We start from the raw sequence: 21,358 nt of genomic DNA on the forward strand, positions 1-21,358 counted from the left end.
TAGTACAGATGAGATGGCAGAGATAAGAACAGGCTAGTTCTCTATGAAAACACATGAATAATGATGATGGTGATGAAAAAGAACTACTAGCTGCTGACACAAACTGTTCATATGTGCCATGATATTCACAAAACACTCAGATCTGGGCATTTTCACATAATTAATTATTTTACATAATTAAGTCATTACGTTAATAGTAACTATGGAAAAGTATTACTATCACAGAATTTTATGGACAAGGAACTAAAACACAAAGCAGAGGTGAAGAGCAGGAAGAAAAAAGAGAAGAAAATATCTAAATATTTTTTGTTACTTAACTTTAATAAGAATATGCTACATTTATATTTATAAAGTTTTGCTAACACCTATACCTTAGGTATTCTTTATATAATAAGCTTTGTTGATGACGAATTACTGCAAATTTTCTGTTATAGTCTTCAAGAGAATCTTCTAAATTCTTTAACTTATTTTCTTTATATTCTAGTTCCTAAAAATTGGTTTAGAAATGAGAATGAAAAAAGCATCAGGATATATTTTAAATATGAAACTATAAATTCATATTATGACAAGATTATAGAAAAATATATGAGATAACAGACAACAAATCCATAAGGAGCCCAGATCATTTCTATGATTATTTTGAACATCTTATGGCATATGGGATGAGATAATATGTGTAAAAGAGAAGTGCTATGAAACAGATAAGATTATTTTCATCATATATTTATAATAGTTACAGGAACCATACAAGTGATCAGATACAGTGGTTACAAACTTGCCTCTAGCCACTCAGCCCCACATACCCTTTAGTGAACATATGCATCCATCCCTCCACTCAAATTGTCCTCTCCAATTATTTAATTTTGAAGATGAAGAAACTTGAGACTCAGAAATATCAAGTAACTTATTTAACATTAAAAAACTCATTAGTACTCGGCTTGGTAACCATTTTCTGAGATGTATGCCAAGCTTGGTGCCAGGTGCCTTACATATTTGCAGATCTAACACTTGCAGTCAGGTCTGGCTGACTCCAAAGACCTTGCTACTTCCAGCACTCTGCGCTGCCTTATGATTGGGAGTTCAAGTATTGTTTTTCCACTTTGAACAGTGGCAGATTTTTAACTGGTGTTTGCTAATCTATCACAATGCTTTCGATGTGTTTTGGGTGTGTGTGTGTTTTTACACAAAGATGAAAAAATAATGAATCATCACAAGTAACATGACAAGGTTATACTGTCACTACTATTGACAGTGTTCCTGAAGCAAAGAAGAATAAATTCAGGAAGAGTGTTAAAATCAGAAATTTAAGAATAATGATACAACATGAATTATAAAGTAATGATCTAATAAACAGTTCAATTCTAATACTCAAAGATTAAGTGATGTAATTTACAAATACAAGCATTTGATAAGCATAACTCAAGTATATTCACAAGTGGATTACTTAGGAAAGGGAAACAGCAGTGCTTATAACCAAAAACTTATTTTCATTGATTCTGAACACATTTTTGTAATTATATTTGCAAAGTAGGTGATTTTATGGCTATTCAGACTTCAAATGAAAAAATGAAAAGCAAATCTCATTAGGCCATTCATAACGACCAAAACAGAGACAGCAAAGCTGACAAACAAATACAGAGCAAGCAGTATCCTCTCTGATTTGCTAATGGATTAACTAACATCTTACAGGGCAAAGGGAAGAAAGAAATAAAAGATAATTTTAAGACAGCTTTTCTTAAAAGTTTTTCTTGTAGTCAACACACAAAAAAGGAACAATTCTAATCATTACACAAAAGACTGTGTCAGACTTTATTCATCTGAATTGCTTTTCCAACCAGTAATAGATAGAAGAGCTCACCTTACTTATACATTACTATCTTATAGTAGCTGCATGTTATTCTATCTGTCAATCATATATTTCATATGCATGGCACACATGCTTTTCATTCAGATGAACAGAATAAACTGCTTTTATTCATAACATTCCATCTAACATCAAAATCCAGTAAAAATACATCTCACTGTTAAAAGTCTAAGAACTCAAAGAAACAGCTGATGATTAAATTGTTATTATGTTATTCACATATAAAGTTTTCAGTACCTGTAAGATATGTATTAAATATTCATTCTGAGAATTAATAATATTGGCACTAGATGGTGCTATCCCAACAGGTAAGTCTATTCCTTTAAACACAACATTTGATCCTTCTGTTTGTCGTAAAAGACTGGTTTCTTTTTCAAGATGATCTATCTGGAAACAAACAGTTCAGAAATGAGAATCTCATCTCTTATACAAAAAGAAAGACAAATTAAAAAGCAGTAACTTACATTTCCTAAAGAGTAACTTTAACAAGTAGATATATGAATGCTCTGCCAGGTACTAATTAAATTATAATGTAATTTCTGCTTAGAGATGCCTAAGAATACATTTAAAATCTTTGTATCCTTTTATATTTTCCTAGTGGTTCAAACGGTAAAGAATCTGCCTGCAATGCTGGAGACCGGGGTTCGACCGCTGGGTCAGGGAAGATCCTCTGGAGAAGGAAATGGAAACCTATTCCAGTATTCTTGCCTGGAAAATCCCATGGACAGAGGAGCCTGGCAGGCTATAGTCCATGAGATCACAAAGAGTCAGACATGACTGAGCAACTAACATACAAACATTTTTACATTATAAGGTACTCATTTTTCCACTAATTTTATTTTAAAAATCCAAACAGAAGCTTTTCTAATATAGAAAGAATTAATTCAAGGGGCATTTTCTCATAAAATAGTCATTTAAAAAAAAGTTTCACATTAAACCTTTATTCATAAGCTTAGCATTTTCTTTTATTTAAAAAAATTCTCACCTTTAAATGTGCTTTTGTCAACTGCTGAGAATAATTTATAGCCTCTTTCCGAGATTCTCTGAGCTCCTGTCTTAATTCTTCATTCCTTCCAGTAAGTTGATCAACTTGGGCTTTTAAATGCAGATTGGCATCAAATATTCCTTCTGCATTCTTTGATTCTATAGCCTAATATATTTAAATTATATTGAAATGTAAAGAAAAACATTAAAATCATAGTATAATAATCTATCTTTAAATAACACTCATATTTAAGCATGATACTACTCCCATGTGTAATAATGTATACCAACTCTATCTCTTACAAATTTATAAGATACCAGTTAACCAACATCAGTATTACCAAACATACTGATCACCTCATTCTGACAATTAACAAATATTGAGTTAACCCAAGTAGACTGGTAGACCAGAAAAACAACTAAACAGGAACAAGATGACTAAGGTTCAAATATAAACCAATCTCTTACTAGCTGGACAAGTGACTTAAAATTCCTTAAATCTTAGCTTCTTTATCTCTAAAAAAGGGGAAATAATGTTAGCTCTGTTCACTTCACAAAGCTTTTATACAGTCAAAATGAGATAATTTATATGTAAGTACTTTGAAACCATGAAGCATCTTAAAGTAAAACTTAAGCAATGGAATGAAATAGCTACTACATTCAATTAGATAAAATTTTCACTGCTTCCTTTCCATACAGTTGAAGCATACAAGATAATAAAAGCAAAGTATGATAAAATAGTCTTATCCAAGAGTTCTGGATAAACAAAAATAGTATGAATATTGAAGTCACCAACCCACTTCTAATACTATGTCTCAGATCAAACTCTATTCTACCAGGGGAACTCTATTTAGTAATCAAATATTGACAAAATAAACAGCCCAGTAAAATTCTAACTTTTTCTATTTTAATTGACAGCCTCTGGTGTTCCTAATACCACTGCTTCCATAGAATTCATCTGCTTCTCTTCTGGGTTGTTATTTTTCCTTTTTTCTGATTGGATGTCCCCATCCAGTGACATAGCAGTACCTCCTCTAAGAGATCATCAGAATGGCACTTTAGATCAGATAATTGTTATGCACTTAAGTCCACTTTCTATTGCTATAGGATACTTTTCAGGGTCCCTAATCACTGTCTAATTCAATCTCATTTTCCAAAAGACCTTATAGACAACATGATGCTATTTATCAACAAGACAACTAACTAGACTACTCTGTCATCTGTCAGAGTACCTCCTTCTGCCTATTTCTTCCTGCTATCCCTTTTGAAGTAGTATAAATTATTACTTCATGTGGCCTGTTCTGCTCTTCTTAGGTTAAAGGCTTACTCTTAGAAATCTACTGCTTTGAGTTAAATCCCAGATCACACTCTTAATGAGATTACATATGATTTTACTCATCTTGCTGCCTCTGTCTCAGCATGACCCTTAAAATAAAAAGTGGAGATGACAGAAGAAAGTATCAGTGAACTTGAAGATAAATCAATAGCAATTATCCAACTCAGAGGAAAAAAGATAAAATATTAGGGAAAAAATGAACAGAGCCTCAAGGATTTGTCTAACATGTATCACTGGAGTCCTAGAGACAATGGGGGCAGAAAAAATAATGAAGAAATTAATAGCAGAAAATTTCTCAATTGTGGTGAATAACAAGTGAAACCCCAAACAAGGTGCGCGCGCGCGCGCACACACACACACAGACACACACACACACACACACACACACCCTTCCCCCCTTGGCACATTACAGTCACACTGGTGAAAACAAAATAAAAAGAGAAAGTTTTTAAGTAGTCTGAGAACTATACATTTCATGCAGTGGAATGACTCAAATGACAGTAATGTTTCATTAGAAGCTGTGGAGACCAATGAGAGTAGAACAACATTTTTAAAGTGATGAAACAACAAAATAAAACTATTAAATATAAAAATAACTTACATTAACTAGTCTTTCAAGACTGGGAATAATTAGAGATGTTTCCCCCCCTTTAACATCAGGATCTTTCTGCATTTCCTTAATAGCTTGCAATATTTCTTTCATACCTTCTTCAAGTTGCTTATTTTCTTCAACTAATTCTTTTACTAAAAATGACATATTTATTGAATGAATGAGATTTACAATTTATAATTTACACTAGGTATAAATTTACAATTATACTATGCTATAGAGATGACAAGTATTTCACATATAGCAAAAATAACCCATTTATAAAATGTGAATACAAATAAATGTACAAAAAATTCAAGTATAAATCCAATGTGTAAATAGTTAAATAAAACTGGACACCTATTTAAATAATACACATATATATACATATATAGCTCATGGCTGAAAGAAATAAATCATAAGCATACTCTGCTTTCACTTTATATTAAAACCTTTACATTTATTTTCTAACTTCACTTTCATTAGAAGACAAAAGAGAAAAAATAGACTTATTTATCATTACAATAAATTCAGATTAATAACATTCTCTGAAAAAGAAATACAGCAAGGCAAACCAAATAAATGAGAGATTGACATTGATGCGTTATAGACATAGTTAAGGCTGAAACAGACTAGAGAACAGAATGTATTAAAGTCCTTTCAGACCCATAATTTTCAGTACAGGTTAAGTAAGTAAAGAAAAATAAGAGATAACAGTGACTTACACTTATTTTGAAATTTCACTATTACTGTTCTACTTCTTTCTAAATCTCTTTCCTTTTCAATTAGTTCTCTTGAAAGAAATTCATTCTAAACAAAATAAAGAGAAAATTGTTTTTTTAAAAAAATATTAGAATAGTTTATCGTTTTGAAGTTTAAAGAAAAGTTTGTCCAACTGAGGTTTAAAACACCTAAAACAAGCTACAGAAACATAGCTGCAGTCATAAAAATAAAATAAAACTTAAAAGGTGAAACAGGCAATGATCACCCCTCCCACTCTCCCTCCCTGCAACACCACGGCAAAAGGCAAGCAGATAATGAAGGTTTTTCTCTTTAGCACCACAATCATTTTTTTTTTTTTTTTATTAGTTGGAGGCTAATTACTTCACAACATTTCAGTGGGTTTTGTCATACATTGATATGAATCATCTCTTTTAATGATCTGCCTTTACTCTACCTGATCTGCCTGGCTTCTAAGATGTTCAAGCTCTATTTCTGCATTTCTATTCTGTGCTTCTTTGATCAATAAATCCTGTGCTATGACTTCATTCTAAAGAAACATGTAATAAATTAGGCAAGTTAATGAGTTCATCTCAAACGTATTGCATTTTTAGATTTTTAAAAGAAAGAATGTGAATAAATTAGTGTTAACGTGCAAACAGAAAAATTATTACAATTGATACTTATAGAATTTTGTTAAAAAGTCATAAAAATGAATTAAAAGAAAATCCTAGGAACGTTATTTGGAGGATAGCTCACCTGAGATCTAAGAAATACTAGTTCTGTCCGTAGCTGTTCTATAAGATTTTCAAGTGGATCTATCTGAGGTAATTTTGATTGTGCAGTAACTGGCACAGGGTCTGGAATATCAACTTCAAGTTTACCTTTCCAGATTTCTGTCTGTAAGGGTACTTCACCTTTTCCTATATCTTCTTTCAAACTGGTATCAGCAAAGTTGACTGGGGTATGAACCTGTTCATCTTCTAATGTTGCTACTTGTGATTTTTCCATGCCAGCTCTATTATCATGAATTTGTTGACAAAATATTGTTGATTTTTGCCTAAGTGATAACTTCTGCGTTAAATCTGAAGCTATTGATAAGGCTTGTAGAGATGAATCACTTTTTTGTGTGAAATTAGTCTTTTCAAGTGCCTGATGGCTTCTTGTCACTTTCTTCACAGACTCATCAGAAAAAGAACATAAATATTCATTTATTTCTTCATGACTATCTTTACTAAAAGTACTGATTAATGATTCTAGATTTCTTAAAGACTGTAGACAGGGTGCTTTAAAAATCTCCCTTATTGTAATAGTTTCTGGAGGTGAAATATTATCTTTCACTTGTACAGATGAAGAATGTGTAGTTAAAGAGACAAAAGGATTCACTTCACTTTCTACATTCTGGTGAATTTCAGATAACATTCTCGATAACGATCCCATGGTCATATTCTCTTCTGGCTCATTCTGATGTGACTGTGGAATATTGAATGATGGTCTCCTATGCGGCAGCTCTACTTTATCTGAACTCCTAATCTGTATTCAGAGTAAACAACATTTCATGAATCAATCTTGGGATCTATCTGAGACTTTTTAACAAGTATAAAAAGCAGCAATGTCCAAAAGGAGAAAATAGGGGAAGAAATGAAAGCCTGATAATAATATTCATTCTCTTTGCCATAGTAATACTTTACTATTTACCTTTGACTGTTCTTCACTCATATTTTTGAGGCTCATGAAATCAAATTTTCTTTCTCTCATTCTATTCTCTTGAGAAAAGTGTTCAGTTAGGTTCAGGTCCTCAGCAATTAATCCTACAAATAAAAGAATTCACAAATGAGCAACATAAAAATAACTCTTTAATTATCCCAATATTTTAATGCTTTTTTTTTTTTTTTTTTTGGCTATGTCTCACAGCACGTGGGATCTTAGTTTTCAGACCAGGGGTCAAACCTGCACCTCTTGCAGTGGAAGCACGGACTCTTAACCACTGGTAAGCCCCCAGTACTTTAATTCTTAAAAACTAAATCAAGTTTTAATTCAAACAAAAGGTAAAATAGTTATTTCCAAAATCCTTGATCCATATGTAGCCTCCTTTACAACTGCCTGATTTAGGCCACTTTTAAGAAGATATTAATAAGAAACAATACAAATTCTATCTTCTCTATCATTCTTTTTTCACATATTAATAAGTGCTAAAATAATTAAAATATATACACATAAAGAATCATGAATGATTACTAAATTGCTTAATATATTAATAAATTACAAAGTTTTGCCCTTCTAGAAATTTTTGATGTACTATAGAGAGCATAATGCTAAAAAGAAAAAAATCTTTATTATTCACAGATACTTGTGAGCTTGGGCCAAGTTAGAAAAAAAAATCTGTCTCTATGGTCTTCTTACAAAAAAGCAATAGCTATTAAAGAACTAAACCAACTGTTCTCTTTATATCATGTAAGATAAATCAAAACAAAAAAAGATGTTAATTTTTATTCAATAAAACATTATTTTCACTTAGCAAAGAAAAATGTACAAAGAAAGCTTCGAATGCATAGCTTTTAAGGAGAGAAAATATTAACAGTAATATATATTAATGAAATACTAAGTTTTATCATTACTAATCACAACATATTGTGATTGACTAGAAATTAGTAAGATTATACTATAAAGTTTTCTAAAGTCCATGATTCTGAAGTTTGTTTTTTGTTCACTTATCTTCCTATTCTTTTTAACTGTTTCAGATTTAGGACTGAACTCAATGACACTCATACACTCTCATCAAGCCATTATTTTCATTTATTAAACTTGTAGCAAAACCACAGGAATACAGCAATACTATTTCCAACTTACAGAAAATTCTATATCCACACAATTCATTTTCTAATGATTCTTTAAAGGTTTGGAGTAACAGAGTATACCTGAAGTGACAGTTCTTTTTCCTTTTTCTTGAGCCATTTGACGAATTTTTTTCTTCAGATCAAGTCGTTCTTCCTCTAGACTTTCAATCTACAAGGTATAAACTATTAGTATTTCTCTTTGCTTCAACAAGGAAAATAACCAGTTGACTACTGCACTTGCCTCTTTCAAAAGAATCTGGTTTTCAGCTCTGTATTGCTGCTGCTTTAAACTTTTGCTCTTTCTAAATTCAGTTAAATCAATCATTGTCATTGGTTCAAGGCCTAAAATAAAAAGCAATATGATTAAAACCTTATTCATATTCAAATGAGCTACAAAAAACTTCATATAACAACTGGTTATCATCAAGCAACTGGTTATAATCTATTTAGCCACCATCACTGAAGAACGGGGTACTTTTTGTGCAAGAATTCTTCAGGTATTTGAACTGTATAAGCTAAAATTTTGTCACAATTTAATGGAAATCCTGATAAAAACATATTATGATCTGTCTTCTCCATGTTGGACTGTCAAGGTGGTACTATAATATATTAAGAACAGAAGCTTTGGAATAAAACAGTTGGGTTCAATTCCCACTTTTAATTATTAATTAGTTGTAGGGATAATATTGTATGTATGTATGTATGAGAAGGAAATGGCAACCCACTCCAGTGTTCTTGCCTGGAGAATCCCAGGGATGGGGGAGCCTGGTGGGCTGCTGTCTGTGGGGTCGCGCAGAGTCGGACACGACTGAAGAGACTTAGCAGCAGCAACATGTATGTATGCATTTCTTTTTGACTTGTTGTCAGGGGTATAATAAAATTAACCCAAATAAAGTACTTATAGCAGTGCTTAGCACAGAGTAGTCATTATTGATATCAATATTAATTATATTATCAAGACTAGATTGACGTTCCCTTTCCTAACTTCCTATTACTAAGAGGCTACCATGCTCTGAAAACCAGATATCAAGATTGTCTCAATAATTATGAAGCAAGATTTGGGGCCTTTAAAATACAGAAAGTCTAATGTTTATGACTACTATCTATGTAGTTCAGTCATCTTTACGAACATCCAGATTGAAGTTGGCCATAATCTGATAGGTCAAATTGATTAGACTAAGTCTAACTTGAGGTCCTGGCATGACTCTGGGTCCTAGTTAGAAACTCTTTTACAAATAAATAGTATGTATAAAATATTTACTTTTTTTTCCTTTGGAGAATAGTTTTTACAGGTGATCATTTTCACCCTAGAAGAGCATTAATTGGTATCTACCAAGTATAATGAAATCATTATTTGCATCTTTATTTTCATTTTAAAGTAGCAATTTACATTGGACTGTCATAACATTCAAACTAATGAACTATTCACTAGTGAACTATTTACTGATATCAATATACAAACTTTCACGCTACATTTACTAATTACTTCTTATAATCAATAGTAACCTTATAATCCTCAACCTAAGTAAAACTTAATCTAAACTATAAAATTCAAATATTTATCAAATAAAGTCTTAAAAAGGATTGAACAGTATTTCTAAATGTTCCCAACATTCATCTGAAGTTAGAGCATTTTGCAAACTAACAAATTACTTTTGTTGAAAATAAAGGTAACTTGTAATATGTGGTATTAAGTTAGTAGACTTTCATTTTTAAACAAGCAATTATTATTGAGGCGATCTTGGACTGAATATAGCGGTGCTCCAGATCTGGCCAACTATCATCCCAATTCCATCAAATCCATAATCCCACTTCAATTGGAACAGTTCCACTTGTACTAATTTTAAATATTTTTATAGGAGGAGTTATTTGGAAAAAAAGTATATCCAATTATTAACAATAAAAATAAACAACAAAAAAAGGACTTGACCATTAGGGTTGAGCAAACTCTGTATCTTAAAAGATGACTTACCCATTCGCTCCCTAAGTGCCTCATTTTCATCAAGAAAATCATTGATCTTCAACTCAAGCTTATTGATTTCCTTTGTCAATACTTCAATCTCCCGATCTCTTATTTTAATTTGGTTTTTACAATTCTTTATTTCAATAACAGCATCTTCTAAACCATAAACTCCCTGAAAAATACCCAATGTGATTTAAATATAACATTGTTTATTTGAATAAATTTTCAAGTTCATAAATTTATTTTCTTATTTATTTCTTATTAAGTCGAGGGGAAGTGCACATAAAACTAAGATTTATATCTTTAAACTGTGTTTTTTTATGGTACTTTTAAAAACAAATCCAGTAGTAATAATAACAGGAAATGGAACAATTGACATTTCCCAGTACAGCATCCTAATGGCAAAGCAACTCAGAATATTACATGTTAAACACTTAACAACATATGGAAAAAGAACAGTAAGGGAGAATCAGCAATACCATTAGAATAAGGAGGTTATCAGTGGTGTGATATAGCAGTAACCAGATTTAAAAATATAAAAAGTACAAAGTAAAGCTGTGTTGGCACAGTAGGCAGCACCCCCCTTACAACTTTTATACAATCAGTGGCGCCACATGGTGGTACAATGGCATAGATTATAAAGAACCCAATCCTGCTGCCTCAGCAAAGCTGATAAAGCAAAAGGCTTTATCCAAATGGTTTGAAAACAATTTTCCTGCCAAAATGTTAATGCTACACAGAAGTTTGAACACTTCAGTGTAAGTCAGTTAGGATAACCTTTATCATGAGATACTTCTGGAATGTTTTTAAATGCACACAGTAAATGGCACAGAACAGTCTAACTTGAAGTGGCTCCGTCATTGACAAGATAAAAATACATACGGATTCATAATCTTTTAATCGCTTCAAAGTCTCAACCAGTTCTTTATCCTTTTCCCTAGCATCAGCTTCAGCCAATTCAGCTGTTCTCTCAGCCTCTTTAGTTCTCTCTTCTAAAATTTGAACCTTAGACTGAATTTTCATGTAATGAGTCCGTTGCGAAAGTGTTGAAGCTCCTACAGGGTAAAAATTAAAATCATCAATGAACTGAAGTGATTACTTACTCCTATAAATGACTGGTTCCAATATGGGAAGCAGGAAGAGTGGTATGTCACTTTAAAAAGTCCATTTAATATTATAAATTTATATTTATAAAATAAGTTTTAACTCTATTTTATTAATAAAACTAAAAAGGATTCTAAGAAAATCTTAGCAGAAAGGGTATGAATTATAAGATTGGAAAGCACTACTTTACAAGGAATGATCATTGTGGCAAAGGTTGATAATCCGTTTCTATAAGCCATCCTCCATTGTGTCCACTGTAATAGAACTATGGCCTTTCAGTTGGACACATGGCCACTTCAAATAAAGACTAAATTTCCACTTATATTTCAGTAGCCAAGGGTGGCTATGTGACTAATGGATATAAACAGAAAGACTATGTACACATTTTCAGGAAATGTTTTTTAAAGGAGAGGAGTGAAATTTTCTTTTCTCCTTCCTTCTGCCTACCAGCTGGAATATGTGCATTAGGGCTCCAGCCAGACTCAAACAGTCTTCCTTTAACTGCATATAACTTATAACTTCTTCCATTAGATGGAAACCACATGTTGAGACAGGCAAAGCAACAAGATATAGGGACCCGGTATCTGGTATTTGTTCATCTAGCTCAGCAACCCTATACAAGTTGCCTCAACTTCGATTATGGAAAAGTGCATTTCCATCCTTTTTAAACTACTGTCACATTTGATTTTTTTTTCTATCACTTGCAGTTAAACTTAACTATAACTAGTTGCTAAAAATTCCTACTTGTACATCTTACCAAATTGTTGCTAAGACCAAAATAAGCATTCCCATCATTTTAAATTGTACTGCCAATAATCACTCTTATCATAGTAAACATCTACTGAATTATACAGTCTATACTTATATAAGGCATTGGACTAGTGTGGGAGATCACACATGTTTCTAAGAAGTGAGCCCTGCTTTCTAGAGAATGTGAAAGAGGCTGCTGTCCCCAAAATCTATTCTATTTTCTGTATTGTTGTTCAGTTGCTAAGTAGTGTCTGACTCTTTGTGACCCCATGGACTGCAGCACGCCATCCTCCTCTGTCCTTTACTACCTTTCAGAGTTTGCTCAAATTCATGTCCATTGAGTTGGTGATGCTATCTAATCATCTCATCCTCCGCCACCCCTTGCTCCTTTTGCCTTCAATCTTTCCCAGCATCAAGGTCTTTCCCAATGACTTGGCTCTTCGCATCAGGTGACCAATAACTGGAGCTTCAGCTTCAGCCATCAGTCCTTCCAGTGAATACTCAGGGTTGATTTCCTTTAGGACTGACTGGTTTGATTTCCTTGCAGTCTGTAAGGACTTCTGCTGCATGACCCTTCCACAGTAAATTACTGCCTATCCTTTAGTACATGCTCTTTGCTTCTTGCCTCCTCTTGCTCTATCTTGCTGTTTGGGACAAGATGTGAAGGTAAAGTTATATTTTACATGAGGCAAATGAAGGCAATACCCTAGACCACCTAATTCTAGATCAGTACACAAGTGAGAAATAAACCTCCATCGTGATTTTGCCATTTTTCAGATGCTCCTGAGAACTAAAACTAATCCAAATCAATGAAGGGGGAACACTATTAATTGACATATACATGTTAAAGTCAAGACAAAAAGAATATGTTAAAAAAAGAAAAAGAATATGTAGTACACACACCTTCTGTGGGCTTTCGGGGTCATATGACTTCAGACCAACATAGTGTCATTAAATAAGACCCCTTCCTTATTTGATATCAGAGATCAACTGTCAGTTTTCCTCCTCTTGACCAGAATATGCAAACCCCACAATACCTATCATCCTTTTAAAGGAATTTAAGCTACTGGCAAATTATAACTCTCAAACATATATAACACAGACACACAGAGAAATAAGTGTATCCAGTGGACCTTGATGGTGCTCAATAATCACAGTACACTTCCTGAGTCTGTTCATTCTTCCAGATGACCAATTCACACCTTCTCTTTACTTTAATCTCAAACTTCTAATACATCTGCCTCTATCCTTGCTTTCATCCGAGAACTCTGCTTCCTTGTTTTTTGAGAAAATAGAAGTTTTTACTGTTAGGACATCTACCCAACCACATTCAACTCTGTGTATACACTCCAGCTTTCTTCCTGCTACTATGGGTAACTCTCTGTGCTCCTAAGCCTGCTACTCCAGTGAACACTAGATCCCATCCCATTGCCTCCTCAAGGCTATTAGTCCAGAAGTCCTTCTGTCACTCCCCTAAGTCATCAATTCATGAATTGCTTCTTCTTTAATTGATCTTTCCTATTAACTTAGAAACATGATTATTTCATCCACTTAAAAAACACTTTTTACCCTTCTTCCCCCAAGATACCACTCTATTTTTCTCCTTTCCTTTGCAGAAACAGCCTTCAGAAGTCTTTGTATTTGCCCTATTTCATCTCTGTATTTTCTCTTGAACTAAAAACAACCACTAAGAAATCCAGTGGTCAATTTTCAGTGCTCCTCTTGACAGAGCAGCAGCAATGAACACAGCTGCTTATGCTCTTCCTTAACGACATTCCTCAGGTGAGTTTCGGGGCTCCACACACTTCTGGTTTTCCTCCCATCTCCCTGGTCTTTCCTTTTCAGTCTCTTTGGTTGTTCCTTTTCATCTCCCCAAGCTCTAAGGTAGAAGCATCCCAGAGCTTGGTCTTAAGATTTTTCTTCTTAGCCAACATTGTCTATCTTCTCCTTTGATCATCTCAGCCAGCCTCATCACTTCCACTACCATTTTTATGCATATAGTTCCCAAATTGGTATGTTTAGCCTAGACTGTCCTCCTGAACCTGAGAGTTTTATATACAAGTACCTACTTAATGGGCTTCCCTGGTGGCTCAGTCAGTAAAGAATCTGCCTGCAGGAGACCTGGGTTCCATCTCTGGGTCAGGAAGATCCCCTGGAGAAGGAAATGGCAACCCACTCTAGTATTCTCGCCTGGAAAATCCCAAAGACAGAGGAGACTGAGGGCAACAGTCCATGGAGTCACTAAAGTCAGACATGACTTAGCGGCTAAACCAGCACCACCACCATCGCCTACTTAACACTGTCACTCTGATGTCTGATAAGCATGTCTCACTTACCAGGTCTTGTTTAACTAAGTATCCAATCATCTCTAAACCTTCTCTTTCCACAGTTCTCCCCAGCATTCAGACCAAAAACCCTGATAACTTTCTTACCTTTGACATCTTATCTGTCAGCAAATTTCATTTCTATCACCTTCAAAATACATCCAGAACTGACTACATACAACTTCACTCTTCCTCCATGCTTTCTGCTACCGTCACCTCTCCCTAAGTTGCTACAATAGTTTTATTGTAAGCAGGTTTCCCTGCTTCTGTCCTTACCACTCCTCAAGTCTATGGAGGACACAGTCCAAGTCAAACTACATCACTCCTTTCTTCAGAAACTCCTTGATATCCATTCTCACTTAAAAGAAAAGCCAAAGTCCTTGCAATGAATCGTAAGGCCCCACAGGACAGAGCCTTACCTCTCTGACTGCACACCGATGGCTGCCCACCTGCTCACTCCAGTCAGAATGACGTCTTTGCTGTCCCCCAAACATGCGCCACACGCTCCTGCTTCAGCGCCCTGAGCTCATTTGCCCCCTTCTCAGGAACACATGCATGGCTCCCTCCCTCAGTTCCTTCAAGCCTTTGTTTAAATATCTCCTCAGTGAGGCTTTTGCTTCACTATCTAAATTACAACCACACCAACACCACCACCACCACCACTGTTATTTCACTTACACAAAAACACAGGCATAGACTCACTCATTATTTCCCATGTCTTATTTTTTTTATCTTGGCAACCATAATAAATGGACTTACTATGTCATGAAATTATGAACAGTTTGCATTAATGTGCTCTGGTATAACTATACCATGTAGTGTTATGGAAATACAGGATCAATGATGTTGTAAGGGCTTACATTCAGAAGATTTGGTCAGTTAGGTAAGTTTGCATGACCCAGGGTAGGTAGAAAATGACATTATCAAGTTGGGTAAGATTAATTCAAATGTTGACAAGTCAATTACTTTTGAAAAAATCTCTGCAACATTGTTACAGAATGTTCAAAAGTTTATTTTCTTTCATTCTCTGTTGATTACAAAGAGGAGGATAAATACCATCACCATTTTTCATTTCTTTTATACAGCCAATCTGGTAATAGAGATTAATGTAATTTTCATCAGAGAAAATCTATAGAAAATACTGCCACCATTTACAAATTTAAACACTAGTATCACATGTAAAGTAGTTAATAATATCAGGTAAAACTTTTTTTAAATATGATAAAATTCAAATAGAGAAAAATCAACAATATATTGCTATAACATAATTCCATTTTAATAAAAATAAAACATTTTAAAAATTTAATGCTATCTAAAATAACTACATACTTATAAAACATTGAATTACCTTTATTTCTTTGGAGCTCATTTTTCAGATCTTCAATTATAAACGTATTTTTTTCCATTTCTTTTGTATATTGTTCAACTTGCTCAGTGAGCATTTTAATTTGACTATCTCGCTCTTGTATACCCTATAAAATATTTTGAATATCACATATTTTCACTTTCTGAATATTAATACACAATTTAGAAGTATGAGGGTTTCCCTTGTGGCTCAGCTGGTAAAGAATCCGCCTGCAATGCGGGAGACCTGGGTTCTATTTCTGGGTTGGGAAGATCCCCTGGAGAAGGGAAAGGCTACCCACTCCAGTATTCTGGCCTGGAGAATTCCATGGATGGTATAGTCCATGGGGTTGCAAAGAGTCAGACATGACTGAGCGACTTTCACTAGAAGTAAGAAAAAGGTAGATCTTGTTTTATTCAACAGAATTATAAAATATATTTTTTATAAATCAAACTCTGTCTTTTACTATTTTGTATACCTCAACTACACTAATCACTGTAGGTATATTGCTGTCTCTCCAATACTTAAAGACAATACAAGAGCTAGCACTCTGGCAAACAGAAATTCCAGAACTCTCTGATGTTTGTGACTTATGACTCCTTTTGTGCTATTTTTCCTCATCATCCAACTATCTTTTTATCATTTTATATGTTTCCATTTTGCCTTGTGCTTTTTTTCCCTCACCATTCTTCACTGTCACCCTTATAGTGTACTTCATATGAAAATCTTATCCTTTGCACCTGTCCTTAGTCTCCAAATACTTCCTAAATTTCCTTCTTTCTTTTAGACTATGACTAGAGAAAACAGTTTATGCAAGTGTTTAAGACAACTTAAGTGTTTAAGACAACTAAAACGTTAGTCTTTCCTTTTTTACTTTCCTATTTTATTTGTGGTCATGCCACATGGCTTGCCAGATCTTAGTTCCCAGACCAGGGATCGAACTCATGTACCCTTAAGTGGATGCATGAAGTCCTTACCACTGGACTACCAGGCATATATGAATACATTGGCACTAAATATAAAAATTTTATACAGTACAAGTTATAGCCATACTTTATTTTACATTGTACAGCATATTTCAGCACTAAAACACAGTATAATAAAGTTTAGTAAGAGTACTACAATATTTAAATGTCTAAAAGTTTTTAATAGTTCCTTATAAATAATTCCCAAACAATAAATGTATTATCTGCATCAACAGAGAAAAATACACAAAATAATTCTATTCCTAACTCTAAATCTAAATACAATTTTTGCTTAGGAATGGATGGTATAAGAAACTTCTAAAGACTTTATTATCTACCCAAAGGTGCCAGTGACTAGATTAGGCACAGGAGATAAATGAAAGACAGTTCAGAGTTTGACTGCCAACTTTAATAAAATTCATTGAGAAATCAAATTTTGAGAAAGTTTTACCTGTTGTAGAGCCATAACATTACTTTTATCAGCATCAAGCTGGGCATTTTTCAGTTTGTCCCGCAGACTATGTAACATTTGCTGATACTCAATAATTTCATCATCTTTAGAAGACAAAATTAACTAGAAATAAACAAAATAGGGTCTGTTACATAAGAGGAAAATTAATAAACCATTCCTCATTTATGATCCATACTTCAATATATACCATTAGCAGATCAAGAAAATACAGGCAAAAAAATTTTGGAAGTGAGAAAACAGCAACAATTGGAATGACCATTGTCCCTTTTGTGCATACAGCCTGAGGTTCAAATAAGAAATGATTCAAAGATATACACTGTGCTTTTTTTTTTTAAGGAATTCAATCTTTTCAATTAAACAACTTTAAGTTTCCAAAACCCATTCCTAAAACAAGAAGTTATAACTAGCTCCCTGCAATTACAAAGTGTGTACAACTAATCTTCAAAAAGAAAACATTAAAATGACACGAAGAAGCATAAAATATCTTGAATGAAAGAGGCATATCTACAAAGAAAAATTACAGTCATATAGTCATCAAAAAGAACAAAGCAATACTATATGTACTGATGTAAACTAATCCTTAAAAGATACTAAGTAAAAACAAAGTGAAGAATACATTTACTAACATCTCTCCTCCAAAATTAAATGATTAAAAACAGCTCTAGAGGTCTATACATGGCAGTTCTTAAAACTTTTCTAGCTAGGACATTTCATACACCTTTGGAAATAACTAACAAAAATCTCACTAACCAGTACAAAGCCTTTAAAGAAAATTAAGACTAAATATTGAAATCTAAAATTAAAAGCTATTACATCAATTGAAAAAAAGCACCTTCCACTCTTCTACTTTTGCATTGACAGCTGCCATGATTGGATCATCTTCTTCATTTTTTGCTTTCAGAAGATCTGTAAGCTCCTGCACCTAAAGGCAACAATTATTTCAAGAATGTTGTAAAATAGTGTAACACAAACATATTTGTTATAACTGAATATTTATACATGCATTATACACAGTGATAAGCATACACACGCACACATATACATATATATTTAAAGGCATATTCATTATTGGAGCAGTTCTATAGCTAGGGTGACATTAAATGGTCTGTGCATCTTTGTAGTTGTAAAATTACTTTTTGTTATAAGGTAATTATATTTTTAAGTATTACTCTATTTTTTAACAAGTTTAATCCTGTGTAAGTAGTGAGCAATAAACTGGTTTCTATGATATGCAGAGTGCATTTGCTCTAAGGTGTAAAATTAAACTTCATGGTTCACAGGACCTCTAAGAGTCTTTAGCAGAAAATTCCCCAAATTAATAGCTTTGCAGGGCTGCTAGCTATATATTCATTCAGATATCACCTATACATCCTACATGGCAAGAACTATAAGGTATGTGTAAGGAAACCAGAAAACCATATAGAGAGAGACAAATATATCAGCATGGCAACATATTACAGTGTAAGATGGTATATTAGAGCATAAGACAAAAATCTCATATCCTAGAAAGTAAAAAATACTTTCCAATTTCAAATAAACAGTAATGAGGCAATATGAAGTCCGTCCAAATAGGTTAATCTAACAAGAATCCTTACTTGAAGCCGGTAATGATCATTTTCTTTTTTTAACTGGTCCATCATACTATCTGTCTGATGCACAACAGCTTTCATCCTATTATATTCATCAGTCATCTTCTCCATTTCCTGGACAGACTCCTCTAAATTTTTTCTCATTTCTTGATTCTGAAGTTCAATTTTCTCATTAGCTTCTGTTAAAGTCTAGGAAAGGTAAAGGCATTACAGTTAAAAACAATTTAATAAAACAAATTTAAATTAAAATTAAATGGAATCATAAGTGTGCTGGAGAAAATGGAACTTTATACATATTTAGTATCAACTAAATTACCAACTAAATCAAATTAAATATCAAGAAAACTGTAAGAATCTTAGTTCTTAAGAAATGCACAAGATAAACATATAACAAGAATGAATTTGCAAGATTTGGAACTCCAAAGATGCAATTTATTTCATGTTTTACAATTACACATTTGCAGATTTACACTAAATATGTTTAAATGTAGGTCTAAATACTAGATTTACATTATAATGAAATTTATAAAAAATTACAGCTTTGAACTGACTTCCATCCATTTTACCTGAATTTCATCCAGATATTGGACGAGTTCATAGTTTTTTTTAGACAATTGTGATCGGTAGTCACTGTCTTCTCCTCTTCTTGATAAAAGTGTTTCTTTTTGCGAATCTATTTGTTTTTGATAGTCAATAATATCCTGACGAAGCTGTTCATTCTGAACGTAGATTAAACACAATATTCTATTTAAAAAAACTATCCAAAGAAACAATATTTTACCCTCTAAGTAATGATCTCAAAACACACCTTTAAAATCCCAAGGTTTCACAACCCTTAAAGCCTCACCTTTTTCTTTAGACGTTTGTTCTCCAGAAAAGAACAAGAAGAAGGTAATTAGAAATGAGAAAGATAATATATAATTAAGTATAATAATAAGAAATTAAAGGAAAAAAAGAAATTTTAGGAGAATAAGATATTATTTTGGATAATCAAAGAAAGCAAGAATATTAATTACCAACCAAAACAAAAAAATTTTGATTATATTAAAAAATAAAAATTCATGATAAACAATGTACATTATTTGGCTCAAAAGAACCAAATAATTAACAGAATTTGTAAGATTTCATAAGAAACAAAAGTTTTAAAAGAATGCCAGATAAAATAAGAGAAAGTAAGGCAGAAATTCACTCACATATTCAGTTAGCAAACAAGCAAAGAACAGCTTAAAAAAGAAAGATTCACCCAAAGAGATCTAACAAATGATGCAGTACTTAACGGCCTCAACTTTCTATTTATTTTCTACTTCCCTAAGACAAAGTCATATCATAAAAATCACAGTTCAAAAACATCAACTACTTAGACAATTCCAGTTCTGGTTACAGAATTAATTTATGAAAACTTTTTCAATAAGTATCTTTGTTGAACCACCACAACTACTGAATTTATTTTTACCAACCTCTCTCCTTAATTTGCTGTTTTCATTTTCTGCCTCCTCATTTCGAAGAGCCAACTAAAATAGCAAAAAACAGATAAAAAAGAAAATTCAGCATTAATTCAACGTAATTCCAGGTTTTCAATTTCTCGTCAATAAAGCAGAGAATGTTTAATTACTGAGGACTTCATGTTGACCCAAGACATGAAGAGTAAGCCAAAATTTTAAAAACTAAGGATAGGAAGGATTAAGCAAGTTGAGTTTAACAAACAAAAAACTCTAACCAAAGGATACAGAAAACAAAACCATTACTCTTCTTCCCCAGCCTAAAACCTATTAATGAGCAGTCTTCTGTCCAAGATCTTTACTGTATTGCAGTTCTATCATCAGAGCTGAAAGACTCCACTCTCAGGGAGCATTAAGTTACTTAGAAATACAAAGCGGTACAACACAATGCTTAAAAAGAAGCATGAATGCTTGGATTGTGGGTGGGGAAACTAAAAAGACATCACTGGGCCAACAGAGGAAACCTGATTAAGGACTATCTATTAGAAAACAGCATTGAGTTGATACTACATTTCCTGAGTATGCTAATTATATAAGTAGTTGTATTGAAAAATACCTCTCCTTTCAGTGGAAATATACTGAAATATTTAAGAATAAAATATCATAATATTTGTAATATTTAAGTAAGAAGTATCACAATATCTCACATGAACTCTAATGGCTCACCAAAAAAGAAAGGAGAGGAGAGGGAAGCAAGAGGAGGAGGGGAGGGGAGGGCAGTAAGTCTGTGTGTTCCAAGATAAGGACAGATAAAGCATATCTAGCACAATGTTAACCGGTGAACCTATGTAAGGAGTATGTGAGTGCTTATTGCTTTTCTTCAAATCTTCATGAAGATAAAGTTTTCAAACTAAAAAGTTAAAAGAAAGTTCATAATAAAATGCAATATGCTATATGAATTTCGGGGCTTCCCTGGGGGCTCAGCAGTAAAAACCCTGCCCGCAGTACAGGAACCATAGGAGACTGGGGTTCAATCCCTGGGTCGGGAAGATCCCCTGGAGGAGGGCCCGGCAACCC

At 33.3% G+C, this 21,358-nt stretch overlaps 1 protein-coding gene across 5 annotated transcripts in view; it reads right to left on the reverse strand.

The window, feature by feature from the left end:
* The window catches only part of CEP290 (centrosomal protein 290), an 89,023-nt gene that overhangs the window by 57,361 nt on the left and 10,304 nt on the right, over positions 1–21,358 (reverse strand). For all 5 annotated transcript variants that reach the window (XM_061125460.1, XM_061125452.1, XM_061125469.1 and 2 more), the window contains exons 7-22: positions 20,300–20,353; positions 19,409–19,561; positions 18,849–19,031; positions 18,086–18,175; positions 17,233–17,355; positions 15,820–15,943; positions 11,176–11,348; positions 10,303–10,465; positions 8,572–8,672; positions 8,412–8,499; positions 7,192–7,304; positions 5,499–5,583; positions 4,786–4,928; positions 2,850–3,014; positions 2,102–2,251; positions 372–487 (exon numbers count right to left, since the gene is read on the reverse strand). In XM_061125460.1, coding sequence (XP_060981443.1) covers positions 372–487; positions 2,102–2,251; positions 2,850–3,014; positions 4,786–4,928; positions 5,499–5,583; positions 7,192–7,304; positions 8,412–8,499; positions 8,572–8,672; positions 10,303–10,465; positions 11,176–11,348; positions 15,820–15,943; positions 17,233–17,355; positions 18,086–18,175; positions 18,849–19,031; positions 19,409–19,561; positions 20,300–20,353 — 2,024 coding nt within the window. The remainder of the gene's footprint in view (positions 1–371; positions 488–2,101; positions 2,252–2,849; positions 3,015–4,785; positions 4,929–5,498; positions 5,584–7,191; positions 7,305–8,411; positions 8,500–8,571; positions 8,673–10,302; positions 10,466–11,175; positions 11,349–15,819; positions 15,944–17,232; positions 17,356–18,085; positions 18,176–18,848; positions 19,032–19,408; positions 19,562–20,299; positions 20,354–21,358) is intronic.

Source organism: Dama dama, chromosome 3, assembly GCF_033118175.1.
Source record: "Dama dama isolate Ldn47 chromosome 3, ASM3311817v1, whole genome shotgun sequence".
Taxonomy (NCBI): Eukaryota; Metazoa; Chordata; class Mammalia; order Artiodactyla; family Cervidae; genus Dama; species Dama dama.